Source organism: Protopterus annectens, chromosome 12.part0 (assembly GCF_019279795.1).
Source record: "Protopterus annectens isolate FY-2018-M chromosome 12.part0, PAN1.0, whole genome shotgun sequence".
NCBI classification, from domain to species: Eukaryota; Metazoa; Chordata; order Ceratodontiformes; family Protopteridae; genus Protopterus; species Protopterus annectens.
Genome location: NC_056746.1, coordinates 526,368,308 through 526,391,952, shown reverse-complemented (window position 1 = coordinate 526,391,952; position 23,645 = coordinate 526,368,308). Strand labels below are relative to the sequence as shown.

The following is a 23,645-nucleotide window of genomic DNA, read 5'->3' as shown; positions in this document are numbered from 1 at the left end:
GTGAAGAAAAGGGATACGGTATCCTCTGGATATGATCTGGAGAACCCAGCGGTCTGATGTTATGGACTCCCATGCCGCCAGGTGCTCCGAAAAACGTCCCCCGACTGCCTCCAGAGTGGAGCAGTCGGGCAACCCTCAGGGCTGCTGCGGGCCGTTCAGAGAAGGGTTCTCTGGACCCGAAGTTCCTGGGAGCCCCTCTGCCTCTAGGGCGGCGTCCTCCCTGTCCTCCTCTGCCACGGAAGGACTGGTTGTCCGGAGCAGGCTGGGATTGCTGCGACTTCGAACCACATCTTCTTCTGACCCTTTTGGTTCCTAGAATAGGGCCTCTGGGGTGCAGAGAAGCGGATTCCGATGGCAGACAGCGCCTTCCGTCCTTCTCGCTCTGGGTCAAAGTGTCGCGAACAGTTTTGCCAAAGAGGGCAGAACCATCAAGGGCGTCGCAAATGACGCTTTGAAGGGCTCTGAGAAATCGCAATGACGGAGCCAGGCCTGACGTCTAGTAACTAGGCCTGCCCCTGCGGCTCTAGCGGCGCCTTCCGTAGCATGGGAGAGTAGCCGCATAGAGGTATTGGTAACGGACCTGAGAGTGGCCATGCGGGTGGAGTGCAGCACTTTGTCCTCCTCCGACATGGACTCTGGGGGGGATGCAGCGTATTCTTTAATAAGATCGCGCTGCATCCTAATCACATGTGCCAGATAGTTCAGCGCCCTTACAGAGAAGGTTGCTGAACTAAACATCCGCTTCCCCAAGCGGTCCATCATCTGAGACTCCTTGCTCGGGGGATGGACTGAGGGACTCTCCTGAGCAAGTTCCCTCTTGGTGGCCGCCGCAGTCAACATGGCATCTACCGGAGGCCCCTTACTCCAATGGGCACGGTCAGCTGGAGGACTGAGAATACGGTCGGGCCTTTTAGGGATTGGCTCCACGGTGTCCGGTTCCTTCCACGCCCTGGTGGTAATGAGGTCCACCAGGGTTTCGGCAGGAGGGGACACCCAAGAGGTAGACGGGCCCACTTCAAATGCCTCCAAGAACACGGACTCGTCCGAGGAAGACTTGGGGGCAGACCACCCCCCCTTATGCGGAGCATTTCCATGATGTCTCCAAATGAGACATCCTCGGGGGGTGACCGTGGGGAGCCTTCCCCTTCCTCCAAATCCGTGTCTTCCGTGAGAGACTCGGGGGAGTCAATGTGCCTCCTTTTGCACATATGCTTGCGGGGAACATCCTCTGGGGGGCTGTCAGAGGACTCCTCGCAAACAGTAACCTGTTCCAGGGGAACAGCTTGGGGCACAGGAGCGGGCTGTCCCAAAGGCCGGATGGTGGAAGCCTGACCCAGTGCAGAGGGAGCGCGGGACGGAGCCGAAGCAAGTGCCGGGGGTCCGGAGACCCTCAACAGGGCCCTCTCCACTACATCAAAAGCCGAAGGGGAGCCGACCTCGACCAAAGGATCCGACAATCGACTCCCCCTCGGATCCGAGGAGTGGATCGGAGCCGGCGCCGAAGCGCTCGGATCCGAAGGGACAGTGTGCTCCGACACAGACGGCGCCGAAGGAGCACTGATCCCCCCGGATCTGAAGCTCGGATCCAGGCTCCGAGAGGTCGGATCCGAAGCACTCGAGGGCAGGGTCGGATCCAAGTACCAAGTACTATCGGCGCCGACCCACCCCGCCCGGCTGCTCGGCTCCAACTGCTCCGAACCCGGGTAGCGGGTCAGAGAAGGAGCAATTGGCTTGAAAAAAGGGGTCGAGCTCCCAGGGGAGGCAAGAGCACTCCCATCTGCATCTGGGCCTGGATGAACCTTCTCATCATCCGGTCCAGATCAGCGTCTGACAGGCTATAAGTTGATCTGGACGAGGCTACCGAGGTAGGCCTTGAGTGCCTCCTCGATAGCCTCGACGGAGATCGGGTCTCCTCCTCCTCAGGTCCCGGTGAAAAACACACTGGAGACCGGAGCCGAGGAGGGGGAGAGCCAGCAGACAAGGAGGCCGGAGGAGAAGCCCGCTTGGCTGGCGGGGCCGAAACAGAGGTCTCGGCCCGCCACTTATGGGGCTTCTCCCTCTGGTCCTTCTTCCTAGCTTCCCTCTCCTCCGAACCACTACAGGGAGGTTGAGTCCCAGGAGGAGGAGGGGGAGCCGGAGAGGAGACAACCGTCGGAACGGTTACCCCCGAAGGAGCGGAGGCCGGAGCCGAGTCCGGTGGCAAAAGACCCGCCAAGACAAGCTTGGACCTCCGCTCCTTCAATGCCCTGGGGTTGAACCCTGCACAAATGGAACATCCAGATGTGAGGTGTTCAACCCCAAGGCATCTAACACACCGAGTGTGGCCATCAGCCGGGGAAAGCTTATGGCCACACTCGGAGCACTTAGAAAATACAGCTTTGGGCTGTTCAGACATCCCAAAAGCAAAAACAGGTTACTTAAGCTAGTTAAAGTAAAGTAACAAAACCACTCAACAGGCCCAAACACACACTACGCTACCAGCGAGGGGAGGGATAAGTAAAATTAAATTTTAAAACACTAAAAGTATAAAAATATAAAAGGGAAACCTACACTTCCACACAACTTTCACACAAACTTTCAAAAATAAGCACTTTAATACTAATAAAACTACACTTAGCTGGAGAGCTTAGAGAACACAATCTGGTCACCATGTGCGGCAAACGAGATCTGAGGTCATGAGGGTAGAGCAGGGCATTATGGGTGAGGGGAGGAGCTGAGAGCTTGGATCCATAGCTGGTAAACCATGCCGGTTTGGATCCGATATCGGATCCATAACCCACAAGTTGCAGACAAATGAATCTCCTACTTCAGATCAAATGTTATGCTTGACCTTGTCCTTACAAATGCTGTCTCTGCCTACAGCCCACTAATATAATATAATATAATATAATATAATATAATATAATATAATATAATATAATATAATAAATATAATATGTTGTTGTGTCTTTCCGCTTTTCCCGGTTAGGGTTTGCCAAAGCGGAACTCCAGTCCGCTAATGATTGGCAGTAGATTTTTACGTGCCGAGTTGCCAGCTCTGACGCACAACCTTCAACTAAGCTACGCCCATTCACGCATGTCTCCACACAGAAGACGCTCTAGCTGAGAATCAAACAGGACAACGTCTTACTGTGAGGTGACAACACTACCGCAGCACCACCACCGCAGTCCTAGTTTGTATCTCACTCTGCCTTCTTAAAAAAAGGCAGACCCAGCAAAATGCCCAGGCAGAATAGATGGAGTCTAAATGTGTGAAAGGCACTGTACCCCCTGCATTGTTGGAGTGATTTCTGCAGCTTGTAACTGCACAGATCTCTGCATTCTCTAAGGACAGGACATCTTGAAGGAAATGGAGTTTCTTGCTTAGGCTCCTGGCATTGAGCAGTAACAACTTTAGATTCCTTTGGGTTGATATAATATAATATAATATACTTAACAGAGGATACATCTTGTGATTGCAACAACTACCCAAATGAAATTCACGAAAAAATTACACCAGATAAGGAAATCTGTGGAAAGAACTGGACACCCACATCACAACAAAAATCAACAGATTGAAACAATATAAAAGCAGTATTACTGGCCATTAACTACTTCATACTGCTCAAATATCCCTGATTTTGCCTCATATTACCATTCTCCTTATAAAATGTTTTAATTTTCTGGTAAATCGCTGAAGATTACAATCAGTCCATAATAGCAGACAGAGTTTCACACTTCAGTCTGTAATTTCAGACATTAGAGTTTTATACTTCTTAGTCTTTAGGAAATCCATGCTGATGAAAATAGTACAGTTTTGTACCTACCATAAATGTAGATGTTCGAAGATCCACATTGCTGCAGTCCTTACATATGGGTAGTCCGCTGTCCTCGGTCGGCCCGAATATCAAAGTATTAGGCTGACGTCGGTCAAGGCGCTTAAGACTGACATCAGGACGTCAGGGTACAAATGCGCATGACCGACGTCATATCCTCAATCTTTTCTTGCCCCAGATGTCAGAAGACCCTAAAAAGAAAGGCCAAAACCAAAAGACAGCAAAAAACAACCAACCACCACTGCACTAATCATATTTACAATATTTACAATATTCACAACCCAAACCACACAACCGCCTCTAACTACAGAGGGGAAGGAGGGAGGGTAAATTGGACTGCAGCAATGTGGATCTTCGAACATCTACATTTATGGTAGGTACAAAACTGTACTATGTTCTTCATCTCACATTGCTGCAGTCCTTACATATGGGTAGAATCCCAAAGCAGAGGTAAGGGAGGATGGCAAAATTATAAAGCATTAGGAGCTGCCAAAATGCCCTGTAAAATTGCAGTGGCAAAACCAGCCCTAGATTTAGAGTAAAGTGGAAGGTGGTAATGCTTAGAGAAAGTATGCACTGAACTCCAAGTAGCTGCCTCCAAAATATCTTTAGTAGCCACCCCTTAAAAAGCTGTAGAAGTGGCAGTAGCCCTAGTGGAATGAGGCCTAATCCCAGCTGGAATCTCCTTACCATGATGGGAATAACAGAAAGCAATACAAAACCAATCCACTTAGAAATAGTTTGTTTTGAAACAGGTTTGCCCTGAGAACCCAAAGCAAATGAAACAAATAACTGCTGAGACTGCCTGAACCCTTTAGTTCTGCTCAAATAATATCGCAACTGCCTGTGTATATCCAAAGTGTGTAAAATCTTTTCCCCTTTATTTTGGGGTTTGCATAAAAGTAGGCAAATGAATAGCTTGGTTTAAAGCCACACTAGAAACCACTTTAGGCATAAAGGAAGGATTAGTACGCAAAGATACCCTATCCTTATGGAAAATTAAGAAAGGCTCAACCGCCATAAGGGCCTGTAATTCAGAAACCCTTCTCGCAGAGGTAATGGCCAACAAAAAAGCAGTCTTCCATGATAAATATTTCAACTCGGCAGTAGCTGCAGGCTCAAAAGGTTGTAGAGTGAGTTTCTCCAACACAAAATTGAGATCCCAAGCAGGAGTAGGAGCTCTACGTGGGGTCTTATATTCTTTGCCCCTCTAAGGAATTGCTTAAACAAAGGATGAGAAAACAATGGTGGGTCACAGTCATAGTGAGCAGAAATTGCTGCAGCATGAACCTTAATAGAGGAGAAGGACAAACCTTTGTCCAGTAACTCAGTAAGGTATTGAAGAGCCACACTTAAATTAGGCTTAGAAACATCAAAGTCCTTTGCTGTACTCCAAAATAAAAATCTCCTCCATTTATCTGCGTACACTTTCCTTGTACTAGGCCTTCTGACCTCCAAAATAACATTCAAAACTTGTTGTGGAAGCTGAGACCCTCCAGGGTTTAAAACAGAATATGCCAGGCTGTTAGATGTAGAGAGTGAAGTTTGACATTGAGTAAATGACTGTTCTCCTGAGACAGCAGGTGAGGAATCGAAGGCAAAGGCCATGGAGGCTCCTGTACCAGACTTCTCAGTAATGGGTACCAGTGCTGTCGAGGCCAATCTGGAGCTATTAAAATCATGTTTGGCTTGTCCTGTCTGACCTTCAGGAGTACCTTTGGGAGGAGAGGCAGAGGTGGAAAGGCATACACATGAAGATTGCTCCAATTGAATGAAAGAGCATCCACTTTCCAGGCTGTGGGATGAAACCTTCTTGTGCAAAACTTTGGCAGCTGGCAGTTTAGTGGAGAAGCGAACAGATCTATGTCTGGAGTTACCCATAACACTGTCAATTTCTGAAATACATGAGGATCCAATTTCCACTCGTGGGGATCCATAATTTGTCTGCTCAACACATCTGCTAAGGAGTTCTGTGCTCCTGGCAGAAACCTTGCCTGAAGATTTAGCTGAAAACTGAGAGCAGTCTCCCACAAAATCATTGCTTGTCTGCATAGAGGATAAGAATGCGTTCCCCCTTGCTTGTTGATGTACCACATGACAGTTGTGTTGTCTGTTAGAACCAACACCTGCCCTGGAAGAAGTAAATCCTTGAAAGCTATTAATGCAAACTGGACTGCTAACATCTCCTTCAAGTTGATATGTAGATGTTGAAGTCTGGCAGGCCACGTGTCTTGTACCCATTTTCCATTCAGATGAGCTCCCCAAGCTTTGTCTGAGGCATCTGTCGTTAGAATCTGACTCGCCTCTGGCCGGGTCACAGAGAGTCCCTTGTTTAGGTGACATTCCTGAGCCCACCACAAAAATTCCTTGCAAGGTATTATCTGAATGACAGTGTCCATATCTTGGCAGTGCTGTGTCCATACATTTTTGAGATACCATTGTAGCTTCCTCATATGCAGTTTGGCATTGGGAAGTACCAGAATACAAGATGCCATGAACCCCAAGGCTTGAAGGACTGTCCTTGCAGTCAGCCTGGACTGACGAGACAATTGATGGAAGTAAAGAGAAAGATTCTTTTGTTTGTCTGGGGTCAAAAAGGCCATCTGGGATGCTGTATTCAGTCTCACACCCAGAAAGCACATGTCCTGAGAGGGTACTAGACTGGACTTTATTTCGTTCACAGAATACCCCAGGCATCCTAACACTGCTATCACATACTGTAAATGATGAAGAAGTTCGTCCTTTCCTTGGCCAAGAATCAGGCAATCGTCCAAATAAGGATAGATTTGTATTCCTCTTAGCCTGAAGAAAGCTATCACTGGAGCCAGAACCTTCGTGAACACTCTGGGCGCAGTAGATAAGCCAAAGGGCAATGCAGAGAACTGATAATGAGAAGTCCCAGCCCGAAAACGCAGATACTTCCTGCAACTGAGCCTGATAGGAACATGAAGGTAAGCCTCCTTGAGATCCAGAGTCACCATCCAGTGATCTTTGCCCAGCAGAGGTAAAAGCTGTTGTAACATCAACATTTTGAACTTGGGAATGTCCAGATATGTGTTGAGGATAGATAAATCCAAAATTGGTCTCCACGTGTTCCCTTTCTTTGGTACTAGGAACAGGCGAGAATAAAATCCTACACCCACTTCTGGCAGAGGGACCGGTTGTATGGCCCCTATTTGAAGTAGCAGAGAAATTTGTTTGTGAGCCTCTAGTCTTTGCTGAGGAGGAATGTCCGGCATGCCTTTGAAAGGAGGCAAGGTATGGAAATAAAACTTGTAACCTTGGTGTATGATATCCAATACCCATCTGTCTTGGGTAATCAAATTCCAATTTTCCTTGAAGAATGCCAACCTTCCTCCCAAAGGTGCTGCCAGGCAAGAAAGATCTGGCAGCTGAAAAGGTAGGTCATTGGGCCTGTTTACGAAAGGACTGGCCCCTGCCCTCACCCGAATATTGTGCAGGTGAACTCCCTGTTCTAGGTCTGAAAGAACTCTGAGCTCTGCCCCTACCACGTCTAGATCTACCCCTAGACTGACACTCATAAGAAGGATACGTCCACCCCTTAGCAGGCCAATTCCTACTAAACTTCGGAGGCTGAACTTGCAAAAAATCTTTAACAGCCTGCATAGACTTAGCCTTGTCTTCCATTTTCTTCAAGACAAGACTCCACAGGTGAACCAAACAACACATCAGACTGTAAAGGAGCATCCAAAATCCTTGTCTTAACACGGTCAGATAAATTCTGATCCCTCAGCCAGGCGTGCCTGCGAAGAACTGAACCAGTGGCAGCCACCCTAGACGAGGCCTGTACAGCATCAAAACCACATTGCAAAGAATGCTTACCCACCTGTTCAGAGACATGCACCAAATCTTGTAATTCTTTACACTCAATGCCTTCCGCCAGAGCATCCACCTTAGACTTCAATTGAGAAAGAAGATAGTTTTGATATTTCAACATATGAAACTGGCAATTCAAAGCCCTCATAGCTAAGGTAGAAGATGTATAGACTTTCTTTCCCCATCTATCCAAAGCTCTGGCCTCTTTATGTGGAGGAACCGGATTTTTTTACAACAGAGGCCTTGACACCCTTAGATCCCTGACTAACAGTTTCTGGGTCCGCCCTAGGACTCTTATAAAGATATTTATGAGCCTCAGGCACCCTGTAATACCTATCCGGTTTAACAGGAGCAGGAGGCAAAGAATCAGGATTAAGTGAAGCCTCTGCAAACACATCTTCCACAACATCCAGAACAGGGGGTATAGCCAAGGGCCTATGCTGGGGTAAAATCAAAAATTCCCTAAGCCTTTTCCTGGAATCAGAGAAGTCCTGACCTTCCCACTTAAAATGTTCCCTCATGGAATGAAGAGTCTCTGAAAAAGAAAAATCCTCTGGAGGAGAAGCAGAAGGAGTCGAATCATCTGCATCAGAATCAGAATAAGGAGAGTACTCCTGCAAGTCTTCAGCCGAAGACTCTGAAACATCCGAAGCCTGCTCAAAACTCCCCAACTCTGGCTCCACCCTAGGCCTCTTATCAGGAGGGGGCAAAGAACCTCTAATCAAAGTAATCAAATCTTTTGCCATTTTAAGCATGTGCTTCTTGGGCACAGACCCTGCTGAACTAGGAGTGACACCAACAGAAGTTAAACCTGGCCTGCCTCTGGGAGAAGCCTTGGAAACAGAAGGAGAGGGCCTAACCACCCTAGGAAGGGAGGGGAGTACAGTAACCTGAGAAGCCCCTTCAGCCTGACCTGCCTCCTGAGAGGCCACATCCTGCAATATCAAAGTCTCCCCCTGGGACTCCAGAGAAGCCTCCGTCGGAACCACCGGGTCCACTGACGCCTCTAAAGAACCGGCGTCCGGAACGGACGACTCATCTTGCCTGGGTTTAACTGCTTTGTCTTTGCGCTTCTTCGAAGGAGCGGGCCGGAGAATCGGACGGCATGTTATAATTGGACCGCTTCCGAAGACCAGCCTAGCACAATCTAACCTTCGCTTAATAGTGCGCTTATTGAACCTAGCACAAAAGCGACACCCAACAACGTCGTGCTCAGGCCCCAAACAAGGAATACACAAAGAATGATAATCCCTATGCGGTATCTGTTTCCCACAAGAAATACAGTTATTCACTTTTTCTGACATCCGGTAAACCACTGAGGCAAGAAAAAACTAAAATATTCCCCAACGGGGTACTTAGCCAACTTCGATTTGGTCTGAAACTCCGAACTCGAAAAATTTCAGAACGCCGAACGGCACTTGCAACGCTGCTTCTGCATCGGACCATGCAGCAAAAAAGACTGAGGATATGACGTCGGTCATGCGCATTTGTACCCTGACGTCCTGATGTCAGTCTTAAGCGCCTTGACCGACGTCAGCCTAATACTTTGATATTCGGGCCGACCGAGGACAGCGGACTACCCATATGTAAGGACTGCAGCAATGTGAGATGAAGAACATCTGGTTATTCGCCTACTAACATTAATTGGGGTAATATTTAAAAGTTATACCTGATTTTGGAATTGTAAAGACTGTGGTGGTCATTAGTCTAGTATAAACCTATGAATCTACTACTTATGTACCAAACATGGCACAACAATACAGTGTATGCATTATTCATACTTATTTCTTCCTACAACATATACTCCAAATTCAAGATTTGACATAAATCATGAAAGATGATAAACACTAACCTGTAGCATCCTTCAGTAGGCTTGTAAGCATGTAACAGAATGTCTTACTGGAGCCATGTTTTTGTGTGAAGTGGACCATTGTTTCAATTGAGCCAGCAGGAAAACCTACCCAGTGTCTGAGCAATAAAACATGGCCATAATCGGTACCACATACAGCACCAGGAGGTGAACTGACAACTCCGGTTCCACAGCCCCTCAACAAACCTAATTCTAAACTTAATGTCACTATCCACAAAAGGAAAACACAATAAATATTGTATAAAAATACTTAACTAATAACCCACATTAAAACCTCAATGACCACATCTCAGTTGAGCTAAAATCCTGCACAGCAAAGCAAAAAGAATGCGGTAAACCTCCTAGAAAACCAGACTCCCAAGTAATCAGGAGGAAAATAGCCATTTAGCAATGTAAATAACACCCCTCCATGAACAACGCACACACACTGAAATTACTGCACACTGAGAGTGCAGGAAAACTAGCAACATGTAAAAACTTAAACCTATAATACAAAGCTTTACACTATATAAACCAGGCCACATGGAAATAGAAAATACATCAAATACATACTGTCCACTTAAATTTTTCCAGTAATTAAACAAAACACAAGAGATGCCATCAATAACACACAGTTTAAATCAGAATCTCCCAAACATAAAAAATGTCCACCTACCTGTAATGTCCAAGTGTGTAGCCTAAACAAGTCCCATTAATTCTTCAAGCAGCCATCTCCTACAAAGTTCACTGCTTCTCCATATGACTTGGCAGACTCCACAGAACCACTTAAACAGCAGAATATAGCCATTATCTGTAAAACGTACTCAAAAATTCGAGTCACCTATAGCAAAATCATGACAGTCATTTACAATCCCACTGTCATCAACCACAAAAAGTACAATTCTTAAAAAAGTAATACTTTTTATTAAAGTTGGTTTTTGGCTTTGTAGCCAGCTAACCTCTTGTCCAACCTTCCTTTATGACTGTGAGTTCCACAACTGAGTAGAATTCTGTAGAAAAGGATGCATATATTTCAATAAACAGCATACCCACCCCCAAACAACTAAGCCAAGCCTGGTCTCTCCACATGATGCACCCAGACAATATCTAACTTTACTACTTTGGAATGAATGCATGAATACATCATAATGGTTAAAACATTCAGATAAATACATACATTGAAATGCATATTACACTTTAAACAGCTCAGGATTTAAACCTATCATTCAATTAAATGAAAGTCAATACAAAGCCAGAAACCAATGCACTTAGCACCTCATCAACTTGGGTATGACCATTTTCACCTGTGCTGCCATCCATTGTTTAACCCAGCAAATCCAAGATCAAAAACACTTAATAGAAAGCCAAGGATGACTGTTTTAATTTTAGAATAATTAATATGCAAACCAACTGATTCAGGCTTCTCTTACCACAAACTGAAAATCATATAACTATTTTTTATATATTTAGTCAACATTTTAGTTAATGTAACAAACGTTCATTGGTTCATAGGTAGGTACTAGGCTATCAGTCCAAGGGCCTAAGTAAGCCTAGCCAACAAGGTTCCCTGGCTTACGCTACCCAAGAAAGTTATTTTCCTGTGCCATTGTCGAGCAGAGCCACAGAAGTGAGCCCCAGGGTATATTTCCCATTTTCCATCCACTCATCAAGATTTTTCTTGAAGAGTGTTAATGAGGAACTTTGCTCGACATAGATGGGTAGCTTGTTCCAGAGTATGGGAAGTCTCTGGGACAGGAATCTATCCCTCCAGCATGTCCTGCTTATTGTGGTGACAAGAAACCAGTTATTTGACCAAAAATATTGAGCTAAGACTTGTACCGAAAGGTTTACGTATTTGGCGGTATCCTAATGGATGCGATAACAAAGATATGATTAAGGAACTGCATTATTTGTTTGACTCCACTGGTGTACAAATTATGGAAATCATGGTTAAGTACAATAACATTAAATCTGAGAAGTTGATTACTGAGCTTGACACGCTTAACTCTAAAATAACACAAGATTTGGTCTTTGACCAGTATTATACCAACTACGTGAACATTATCAATGACGTAGATCAGTGTTGTGATGTGTTATATAATAAAAAATGTGATAAACTTCATAGAGATTCCAACATATATAAATCTGGGTTTGTTTACCCCTACGACAAGAAGGATAAAGTTAAATCTACGCACAAAACTAATACAGCCAATCAAAGCGTTAGTCCTTGTGGGCGTAACAACACCGGAAGTAATGAGGAGCCCAAATAGCACGTTTTTCTGCGAGAACGACCCTTTAGAAGACGGTCCAAGACGCTCAGAGAGGTTGAAGCTTCTAGAGCCAGCCCGAGAAGAATACGAAGAGAATCGAAGGGGAGCAAGAGCAAAAGTATCATTTCTAACAGTGGAGCAAGATCGAAATTGGGCCAAAGCTGCAAGAAGGTAAACAAAAAAGTATATCGTATACATTGCCCTACACACTGTGATGATGAATGCATCATTTGTTGTAAAACTCAAGGTTGCCACGATTCAAATAAGTTTGTAAGCAGGGTTTCAGTGGATTTATCAACGAATCGAATTGACTGTTTTTTGTCAGATATAGGGGTTGACTGTGAAATATGTGGAAGTTCATACCAAGATAATAACTGGGTTGGTAATATTTTTGACAAACATGGTAAGCATAATGAAATTGAAATGACTTTTTCTACGAACATTATACATGATTCATTCTCGAGTTTGAATGGTTTGCATAATGTTGTTGATTCTCGAGACCATGCTGTTAACTCGCATGACGAGTATGTACTTGATGTGGAAAATATTGGTTCTAACAACATGTGCATTGATCAAGACTGTTCTTTGATTAATGTTGATAACAGTAAGAATAAGACTGTTCTTGTTAGTAATGTAGCAGGTACAGATGTGTGTTCATTACACAGTGACCATGACATAGATACTGACGAAATGTTTAATTTATCTCAATTGAGTGTTTATAATGTCCCAGATTTTGATTTTAATAATAGCGTACAGGCACTTATTAATTTAGATGGTTCTTTTTTGGATACAATGCAGCAACAAGACTCATTAGATGATCTGTTAAAAATGGCAGGGCAGATTAATTCAGTTGATGAAACCAATACTTCTACTAATTTTTTTGTGTGTGATATGACTGAGGGAGAATTTATTTTGAATGATGGTATAAACACAATAAGTGAAGTAGGAGTATTAAATAACCCTACTATATTATTTAATACAGCAAAAGATTTCAAGATATTTAATTATTCTAGTATTATTTTGGATAATGTACATGCTGAATTTATGTCGAAAGGTTTTAATTTTGTTCCTTGTAGGAAGGCCAATACTGCTGACACTCTTATTGATTTTAGAATGTTTGTGCGAAAACTTAATTTGGCCTTGTACTTTGAGAACGACATAATAGAGGAAAGGGCTTACCAAGAAGGTATGTTACAAAAACCTAGTACATTTAATCCTCCCTACAATAAAATTATGGAGGTCTTTCAGAATTTATGTGAACAAGATATTAGATGTTATATGAACAATAGAGAGCAACTGTTTTTGAATAATATGAACAAAGAGGATTCTGATATTCTAAAATATTTAAGAAATTTACAAAATATACGTATTATGAAACCCGATAAGGGTAGTGGAGTTGTTATAGTTGATAAAGGTGATTATGTTAGTGAGATGTTAGCCATGCTCATGAGTGACAATTATATAGAAACAAGCAGAAATGAAATCAATATAGCCTACAAAAAGGTTGATTTGACTTTAGACGATATGCTTTTTCAAGGTGAAATAAATGAGAATGATTTCAGTTTTTTGTCCAATAGTGCACCAGTGGTTAGTGGAATTTTTGGTATTCCCAAAATACATAAAGGCCTAAACAATGTTAAGTTTAGGCCTATAGTTGATGGGAAGAGAAGTAAAACCACATTTATCAGTCAGTTTTTGGACACAAGATTTTTCCCCAAATCACCAGGGATTCGTGGCATTTACTAGACAAAATTAAAAAACTGGAATTTCAAAATAGTATTTGTTTTGTGACTATCGATGTCATCAATCTGTTTACATGTATACCACATGATATGGGGCTAACGTGGTTGGAAGAACAACTTTTTGCAACAGGTATTTATGAACAACATAATATTAATTTATATGTTAGATTAATGGAAATAGTCTTAAAAAACAATTTTTTATGTTTTGAAGAACATTTATTTCGACAGTCCACAGGTGTAGCTATGGGGGCAACATGTGCCCCCATATATGCTAACTACATAATGGCCTATTGGGAATCTAAATATGTTTTTGACTGTGAATTTTGTCCATACATTAAATTTTACACACGTTATTTAGATGATATTCTTATTATATGGCAAGGGGACAAAAATATTTTAGAAGCCTTTATTCGATATATCAATCAAACAGTGTGGTTCTTAAAGTTCACACATGAGGTAAACTACAACAATATTTCATACCTGGATATTAGGTTGATTTTTGACACAACAAAGAGTTGCTTGATCTCCAAAATATATAGGAAGTCCACGTTCTCCAATTCATACTTACATTTTGATAGTTGGCATCCAGTCCATCATAAGAAAGCCATTATCAAGGGGCAAATGGTAAGAGCAGCCCATATGGTGAGTGAGGACGTGGACTTCCAGGTAGAGTTGGACTTCATGACGAATTTATTTTTGAATAGAGGGTACCCTAAACATATGTGTGATGAAATTAGAAGTGAGATTCAAACCAAAAGGGATGGTGGCTTTTACGTACCTATTTTAAATAGTGAAAATGATTTTTTTAATGTTACAAGTGGAAGTGTGAGTAGCAATGTTCCCTTCAAGGAGCATTTTTTGTATGTTTTAACCTATAATGCGGATGCAGAGTACATTATTAGAATAATTGAAAAATACTGGGAATCCTTTTCTAAATTAGATGAATTTTCTAAGTTGGCTACACACAAACCCAAGTTTATTTTTAGAAAGGATAAAAGCTTAAAAGAAATTTTTGAGAACAGTACTAAGCCTGTTGAAAACATGACTAACAAAAACTTGGGTAATTTCAAATGTGGGAGATGTATGACGTGTAGACACATTTTAACAACAGGCAAACAAATTAAGATTAACCACACTTTTATAAAATTTATGGGCCACTTTGATTGTTATTCTCAAAATGTGATTTATCTTGCCAAATGCCAGGTGTGCATGGCATTTTATGTTGGCAAGACCTGCAGGAAGTTTAGGGAGAGAATTAATGAGCACATTTTAGACATTAAACATAAGAAAGTAACTAATTCTTTAGCTAGGCATATCATGGCTTATGAAGACCATTATTTCAAGTTTTTTGTTATGCAACAACAGATTAAGGACCAACAAGGAAGGGTCATAGATTGCCATCTTGATGTTGGTGAGTTAAAATGGCAACTAAGACTCCAGGCATATATTTATCCTGGCTTGAATGAGTTTGTGTCACTTAAACCCCTACTGAAACTTAGGCATTTAATAGGCTGAGGTTGAATGCTTTCTTACTATTTGGCATGTTGCATTTATTTCACCTCCATCTTTTTATATCATTCACATTTAAAACAATATGTGTTTTTTATATATATATAAAAATGTTGTTTGATTTTATAATTCATAATTTATATTTTAGAATCAAATAATCATTTCACCAAAATTTCAACATGGCATGTACAGTTTTAAATATTATATTATTTTAGTTTTATTAATGAATTCTTGATTTTTGATTTTAATGAATTTAGAAATTGAATAATTAGTTAATTATTTAATGAATTCATCAATTGTGCTTGTTGTATTTATATGCTGCTTTTTTCACCACACTCTGATGAAGTCATTTAGACGAAACCTAGGTCAGCTGTGGTGAAGGTTGTGAGTTTTTGTTGGATTAAAGCATCTTTTGGGTGAGCCTTTGCCTCCATGAACATTTTTTTCTATTGTGGTGACAAGGTTTAGGTCCCTAGAGCATGCAAGTCAGAGGGATTGGGATTTCTTTAGGTGTAGCATGTCCAACAGCTCTGGGTTTGACATAGCTTTATATGTTAGACAGAGATCACCTTGGAGTAGGCGATATGCTACGGAGTAAAGCTAGAGTTTTTTGAGAAGGTCAATGTAGAGCATCTGTTTGAGGCCAGTAATCCTCTTTGTGAGGTACTAATGTGGCCTTTCCAGCTGCTGCAGATGTCTTGTGAGGTACATTCCAAAAGGGGCATTGTACTCTATAATGGGGTTAATAAGTGTCAAGTAGAGGGGAGCAATGACCTTGTTTTTCCTGGATGAGAACCCTTTTGTAATGAGATGTGCCATGTAGAAGGACTTCTTGACTACTGTGGCAATGTAATTATCAAAGGAGAGACTACTGCCCACCTGGGTCCCAAGGTCACACATTCGGTGTTAAACAGACTGCTGCCTATGTGGTAGTTCATGAGTACAGACTTTTTACCAAAGGGGATGACAATGTACTTTTTGGCACTGAGCTTGAGGCCATGGCTCTGACACCAGGCATCTTTGTCTCAGTGAGGCCCTTCTGTAGGATGTCCACATCATTTGGGGACTCTACTATGGCTCCTAGTTTGCAGTCATCTGCGAACTTCATTAGCCAGAGGCCTTCTGTGTTAGCCTGTACTTCAGAGAAGTAGATACCAAACAGGAGAGGTCCCAGGACTGAACCCTGTGGTACTCCACTTGTCACTGGTTTGAAGTCAGATTTGCAATCTGCAACTTTTACAGTGTGGGTTCTGTTTATACGTAGTTTAGTGAGTTTAGCTATAATTCCAGAATGGGGGATGGTGTCAAAAGCCTTGGCTAGGTCAAGATAGGCTGTGTGAACCACCTTACCCTAGTCTACGGCTTTGGTGACTGCCTCAAAGAAGTCGATCAGGTTCAGGAGGCATGATCTGCCTTTCACAAACCCGAATTGGGTGGGGTCCAGAGTTTGGAGGTTACCAATGTCTTCGTTTAGGAGTTCCATGATGATACATTCCATGGCCATGTAGACCAGGCTCATCAGGCTAATAGGGCGATAGTTCTCAGGATCAGTGGTGGCTCCCCCTTTGTGGAGTGGGATAACTGTTGCTGTGCGCTATTCAGTGGGCACAAAGCCTGATGTCAGGCTATGATTGAACATGGTGCTTAGGTGGGACGCCAGTTCATTCTGAAGTTCATGTAAAATGCAGCTTGGGATGTTGTCCGGTCCCAAAGATGCTGTGTTTTTGGCTTTAGAGAGAGTAGCTTTTACCTGCGTAGTTGTGATTACAAGGACTCTGCATTCTTCCTGTATAGATATGGGCCCTTTAGGGGGTGAGAGGGAGGTAAAGTTAGCACTGAAGCTATTTGCCAGGATGTTGGTAATATCAGTTGGTTCTGTAATTTTCATGCCGTTGTGCTGTAACTCAGAGCAGATCTGGGTGTTACCACTGAGATTCTTGACATAGCTATAAAATGCTTTGTGGTTGTCCTCAGAATCAGTGGTGATTTTGTTTTTGTAGCTAGCTTTGGAGGATCTTATAAGGGAGCTCAGCTTCTTACTGAGGCTGACCAACGAGCTTCTCCACTCATGAGATTTTACTCTCTTTTGCAGCAGTTTCTTCCTTCTGTTGTACAGTTTGTTTATGGCAGGGGACCACCAGATGGGCTTCCTTTTTTTGGAGGATAGCATATTGGTTCTGTTTGGGCTAGCACGATCCATGCACTCATGTAAGTGCTTATAGACTGCATTTGTGGGAAGGGCAGTGTGTGTGCATGGGCCATAACCCACTCATCTAGAGGTTGACACATCACATGCGGGCACACGCAGGGTTATATTCCACAGGTACGTGTATACAGCTGTTAGATGACTACTTCCTTGTACAGTCATGTTGCACAGCTAGCATTTGCACCACATAGTCCGTAATGCTGACAGATACTGGTGGCTAATGTCTACAGTGAGTGACATCTGAACCTCATGTGGTTGTAGCCATTTGGCTGTGTGCTGGGTGGGATAGGCCTCATAATGGATGGCTCCTTGTCACAGTCACTCTCCCACACAACTATGTATGTCTACTTTTGGCTTATTAAAGTGTGTTGTCCTTGGATATATGCCTGTATTCCTATCCACTGTGTGTGCAAAGCATGAGTGGTGCATACTGAGAAGTGTCTGCGCTAACATCTGCAACTGCCAGATATGTCTGATCCACTGTTTGCAGACATGGGCATCATTTGTTTAAGTGTATGAGCATGCCCAGTATGACCTTTCAGTATGCTGTTGTCTGACATCGCCTTCATTTCTCTAAGTGTGTGAGCATGTCCAGTATGCCCTTCTGTAATGAATGTGTGGATCAATTCCAGGTTGTTTGTACTCCAGTGCAGACCTTTGTGTTGTACACCTACAGGTAGCAAACTGTTTCTGCAGGGTATTCGTTGATCATTTGGCAACATGGGGACAAACTGTGCAGGGGATAGTGTGTACTGTATGTGATTGTGTCTGTGCTGCTTCAGCTGCATGGTACTGCTGTTAGCAGAGATGTGTAGTGTTATACACAGTGATGATTTCTGTCCTCGTGTACTGTCAGGTGGACATTCTTGTTCACAGTGATGTCTTGGGGGACAAGGATGACTGCAGCTGTGTCTGGTATTGTGGGCAGACACCTACGTATTCATTATAAGTTATGCCATTCCCGAGGGGGAGCTGCAGACACTTGCTGCTGGGTCTGTGTATCCAGTTCAGCACCTTGGTACAGTGGTGGCAGAGGATCCCATACTTGTACACCCATCAACATGACAGTATGGGCTTATCTTGCTGTGGCAATGCCTCACAGCTGTACAGATGTGCACAGATTACACAGAGGCAGGGGCCATGGGTCAGTACATTACCCCTATTGTGGTGTACGGGCAGGTGTGTAGCCACCCATTTATGTGTTTGCAGCCAGGGATAGTGTGTGAACACAGCTTGGTGTTGGACCCTGCACATTCCATGCTGCCCATGCTCCCCCCCCCTCTGTTATTCTAGCTATTATTATTAGCTAAGTGGGTGGCAGTGTTTTCAGCTTCAGTCCGAGGCGGAAGTGTGATTTTACAAAGGAGATAGTGTCCCTTTAACAGTATATATAATATGAAGAAAACTGCATTTAAAAAAATATATATAATAGGCATGACATCAAAGGCTCACAAATTAAAATATGCACAACTATCCTATCAATGTTTGGCTTCCAACAAGGAGGCATACACCCTCTAAGATAGTGAGAGGATGAACACACACTACCACAGGTAGGACAGCACTCTCAACAAAACTTTCTGTACATTTCATCCTTTACAAACTTCTCCATCCAATCAAGCCCACCCCAGTAGAGTCCAACATCCTTTCCAACAAAGAAATGACATTCTTTAACTGGGGGAGGAAAAAAGAATGGAAAAAACGGAAATACATGCCTTGCTAAATGTAAGGGGGGAGGGGCTTCTGTTACTATAATCATTTAGTCAATGACATTTTAGCTATCCACTCAGGCCACTTACTCTCTTGTAGTGTAACTGTGAGAAGGGTCAGTCTCAAATTCCTGCCATTTTGTATGAAAAAAAAAGGTAACATCTAACCTAAATGCTGTCCAATGTAGCAGTGATTAAGAGTTTAATAAAACATGTTAATCGGCCTGATGATCCTGCTGTTGTGCCCTACTCTTGTTTCTTCTGCAGAACAAGGAAAAATAGTCCAAGTCCCAGAGCAGCCACTTGGTTGTCATCTAGCAGTGGGGTAAGCTTGCACTCTCCCTGCTGTGTGGTTCGGTTCTTGATGGAGTGTTACTTAGCTTACTAATATGGGGAAGAAAAAGGTGACACAGCTTTCCAGCATACGAGCTATCACTTGAGCAGAACACAGTAGGTGGCAAAACCAATGTGACTGCCTGCACAACTTAATAGCTGACAAAGGTGACGCATTGAATTCTCATACCTGAGAGGTTGGGGGCATTACCAATTTTAATAACTTTGTCTGGAGTCCAGAGAATAAAAAGATCATGTCTTCCAAGGCATAAGTGTCAAATCTAACACTGATTGTGTCATCCTAACTCAGAGGTGTTGGGGGATAAAAACTGAGCATATCCTAAGTGAATCTCTTCTTGACACTTGTCAGTTCAAAGGGCCAAATGCTTCTGCATAAAGGATACCCAATCCAACCCTTCCTCTGGTATCACACTGATTTGGTGTTTTTTTCGATGGCTGTGGTCCTAAAACTCAATTAATTTAGCCTCACCATTTATAAATATGCTTCATGTTATCCAATCCTTGTTTAAAGTCCCTCATTTCAACATCCATGGAGATTAAGCAATCTGAAGAATGCACTGTTTCAACATCTGTAAGCTTAATGTCCACTTTTTCAATAAATGTGGACAAGATGTTCATTTCTTTGTATTTCAGACATTATTTACATGATGCTTAGCTGCTGAATGTGAATTCACCATATGGGATGAGCTGCTCAAAGTCTGGCTGGTCAGAAAATTCAATGTTTGAGTGGTTAAAGAATAGAGTTGTTTTTGGCAGGTTTTCTCCATGATCCACAGTGCTAGTACCACTGGAGCAAATATTTTTCCTCACTGCTTTTTTTCTCATGTATGATCACCTTTTGAAAGTTTAGCCTGTAAACTAATCAGTGTAGTAACAGTGTTTAAAAAAACACTTTAATCTCTGGAATATACTGGGTGGAAGGGAGATTTGAGAACAAGAACGTTGTACTCTATATCCCCACCTTTACCCGAACTCTAGAAATATGAATTATTTATCAGAACAAGGTATAACTGAACATTGGGTGTGCCAACTGTCTGCCTAAAGGCTGCTTACCTCACCTCTGACAAGTGCCCTAAAATCCTGAAATGCATACTCTGGAATGGTTTACTATACTTTTAACACACACACAAAATTAGAAACTAGAGTGCCTAAAGAAAAAAAAAAAAAAAAGAAAGAAAATAAAGTGCAATTATACACCCCTCACCCCTCCTTCCCATGAATCTGCTAAAATAGCTTTGCTATTTCACATAAACAGTAATAGAAAATACATCATATATTATCTTAGGAAGTTTAAAATGAGCACCGACTGCCAAAATTCCATTAATTTGCTCCATCACATTAACTGCATAACAAACATAGAAAATCATTAAACCTCACATTATATACAAAAATCAGACTGACTACATTATGTAAATCTCTTTCTTCAATGCACAAACCTCCACTAAACACAGAAGAGTTTTTCCCAAAGATACTACATCAAGGCTGTGAACTTAATATGGTGATGAAAGGTTATATGTCTATAATCTAGCAGTTCAGAGCCATCTTGTAATAGGACACTTATTTAATTCTGTTTTAAATATTTTTTATTCATGAAACTGCTCACCTCCTCTTTTCTTGGTGAAGATACAGATCAAAGATAAATATTCCCAGAGCATCTCCAATAGATAGTCAAGGTTCAGCTTCATTCCACAACTGATAGGAAAAACAGACAATATGTGGTTAACTAGCAAGAAAAATTATTAAGTCTTGGAACCTTGTACAACATGACTGCATTTAAAAGGAAGAAAGGCATGCTTTACTTAGCGATATTAGGAATAAATATTTTCTTTTCCCAAATCAATAAACATGAAGTAGACATTACTACAGCGGATTTGGAATGAGTATGGATACACTGCTGAATCAGACATCATTCAGAAAGTGATACAAGGTGCAGAAATGATGTTCAAAATAAAAATCCATAATCACATGCAAAGGCATTGCAGAAAAAGCATTTTTTTTAAGTGAGGAACACTAGCTGCCTTGGAGTGGAATCTATAATGCGATCAGGTTACCAGCACTGTTTTATACAAGAAGAGTGACTGGTCATTCAGTGTTCATGTTATCAAGCAGCTGGGGTGAAAACCTCACACCACATACTGACTTGGTTTCAGATAATGGTGGTGGTGGCTGATAGAGAAATAAATAATGACTATCCAGATGTTGCTTTCTTTAAGGAAGGGGAAAGATGAATAAATGTCTGGTTCATCAGTAGCTGCACAACTATAAATCAGACAGCTCAAGGGTAGGTAATGTCATAAAATGTGACATGAACATATCGCTCACTACTCATAAGTCAGCCTGATAAAAAACAAGACTGCATTGTTTGTTAACAGGATGATACACCTAGTGATGCCAACCCTGACAGTGTATGGCTTAAACAGATATAAGGCCATCAGTAGAAGTCAGATGGACAGTAGTCTGACAGAACAGGAAGCAGATACCATGAATTAAATAAATAGAACAATTCTGTTGTGAACACATACAATCAACAGCAACGAAAAAAGAAAATGAATCCACAAGTCAAGTACCAGGACAAGCAGACATCTACACATAACAGCAGTCAGTATATATAGCAAACAACCTATTTCATTAAAAACTAGTTTCATGTATTGTTGACTCTGTTCAAAAGTTTTTCCTTACCTAATCACAACACTATGAGACCGTCTGGCTAACCGATCCACCTCCTCCATGGAAATCTGATCAACTTTATTATAAACCTTAAAAGACAAACAATCAAGATTAACACAGAAAAAGAAATGAGTAAAACAAAGAGCACAGTATCAAAAATGTGTTACATTAAGGGGGAAAAATGATCAAGCACACTATGCAAAAATTAAATGACAGTAAATGTCTTCCTATTCGAGATGCTAACATACCTAATTTAGACACAGTACACATACTGAATAACTTGTCTGTTGTAAAATGCAAGCAAAACACCTACAAATAATTCAGAGAACTGCATACCAGCAATTATATTGGGAGGGTGGCCTAATGGTTAAGGTGTTTGCCTTACAAACACAAGGTGCAGGGTTTGAGTCTCACAAGGGATAATTGGCTAAGCTTAAAAATGGCTCGCAAGGGCAGTTAGCTTAGTACTAATCTATGAACCTATATGTCAGTATTCTACTGCACAACAAATATGCCGTTGAGCAACACTGTAAATCATGACAGCACAGTTTTTCTTACTAACAGCCATACAGAGAACTAAAGCTGTTTACTTCAAAAAAGAGGCAATCAGAAGGGTACCATATGGTGAGAAAGTCTACTATATTCCCACAGAAAGGAAGCTAGTATATCCACCTCTGGTACTGTGTTACTGCTGCACATGTAGATACTAGCCTCCAACATATTATACTTCAATTTATTTAAATCTGTCAACAAGGAAGAACATAGATCTAAGGGGACCCACTTCAGAATCAGCCAGGGAGAAAATGGCAAAAGCAATAGTTAAAAAAAATAAAATAAGTAAAATCAATATAATGTAATCATAAAACAATAATAAATTATAACAGTACATATATCAGAAGAGAAATAATAAACCAGAAGTCACAGTGAATACAAGTATACGCAGTAACAATTGCATCATTACAGTGCATCAGTAATTACAAGTGCTAAACTGAGTGAAAAGGAATTAATCAAGACAGCTAGACGACAATTAAATACAAGAGACAACAGAAGTTGCAGAATGAAGAATAGGAGGCTAATTTCTAGTACAGTTGATGAATTGGTGTTACTGAGCTTTAGATAGCCTTTAATGAAACATGTTTTGAATGGGTAAAGAATGGCCAAGTATCTTATTATTTAGGTGGTATCCTATACCAAAGTCTAGGGTCTAGGACAGAACACTGTGGCTGCTGCACTTTCTAAAAGCAAGCTGTGGAGAAACATGGCAAGTACTCTGTGCAATCTTGGATTATAACTTTTTCTTCTAGAGTTGCAAAAAAGGTGAAGGAGTTTTTGTGTATACATCTAAATAAGAAGGCAGCTAATAAAAGGTCTGACGTGTGCTGGATTGGAAGCCAATTATCTTTTTCTTAAGTCAGCGGTTGTTGCAATGGAGATAAAGTTACAAATCTTACTGGCCTTTTGAGAAGTGATTTTTTTTTTTAAATAAGGCAGCAATTATTCGAGTTTACCATTCCCAATAGCTTCTTTTTCTGATCGTGATAATTGGTGAGATCTTCCATGTCAAAAAGACAAACTGATGAATTTTTTCTTTAGTGTTCTAGATATGCAAGTGAAATTTTAGATGATGACCAAGCCAAAGGTATGAATAAGGTGTTGGTTTCAAGAAGTGTCAAAAATGGTGAAACTGTCC

The 23,645-nt window shown here is 41.8% G+C and overlaps 1 protein-coding gene across 1 annotated transcript in view; it reads right to left on the bottom strand.

Annotated features, from left to right (window-relative positions):
- Positions 1 to 23,645, bottom strand: part of DRG2 (developmentally regulated GTP binding protein 2) — an 808,865-nt gene that overhangs the window by 119,977 nt on the left and 665,243 nt on the right. The window contains exons 9-10 of the mRNA XM_044089666.1: positions 21,968 to 22,044; positions 20,892 to 20,980 (exon numbers count right to left, since the gene is read on the bottom strand). Of these exons, the coding sequence (XP_043945601.1) occupies positions 20,892 to 20,980; positions 21,968 to 22,044 (166 nt within the window). The remainder of the gene's footprint in view (positions 1 to 20,891; positions 20,981 to 21,967; positions 22,045 to 23,645) is intronic.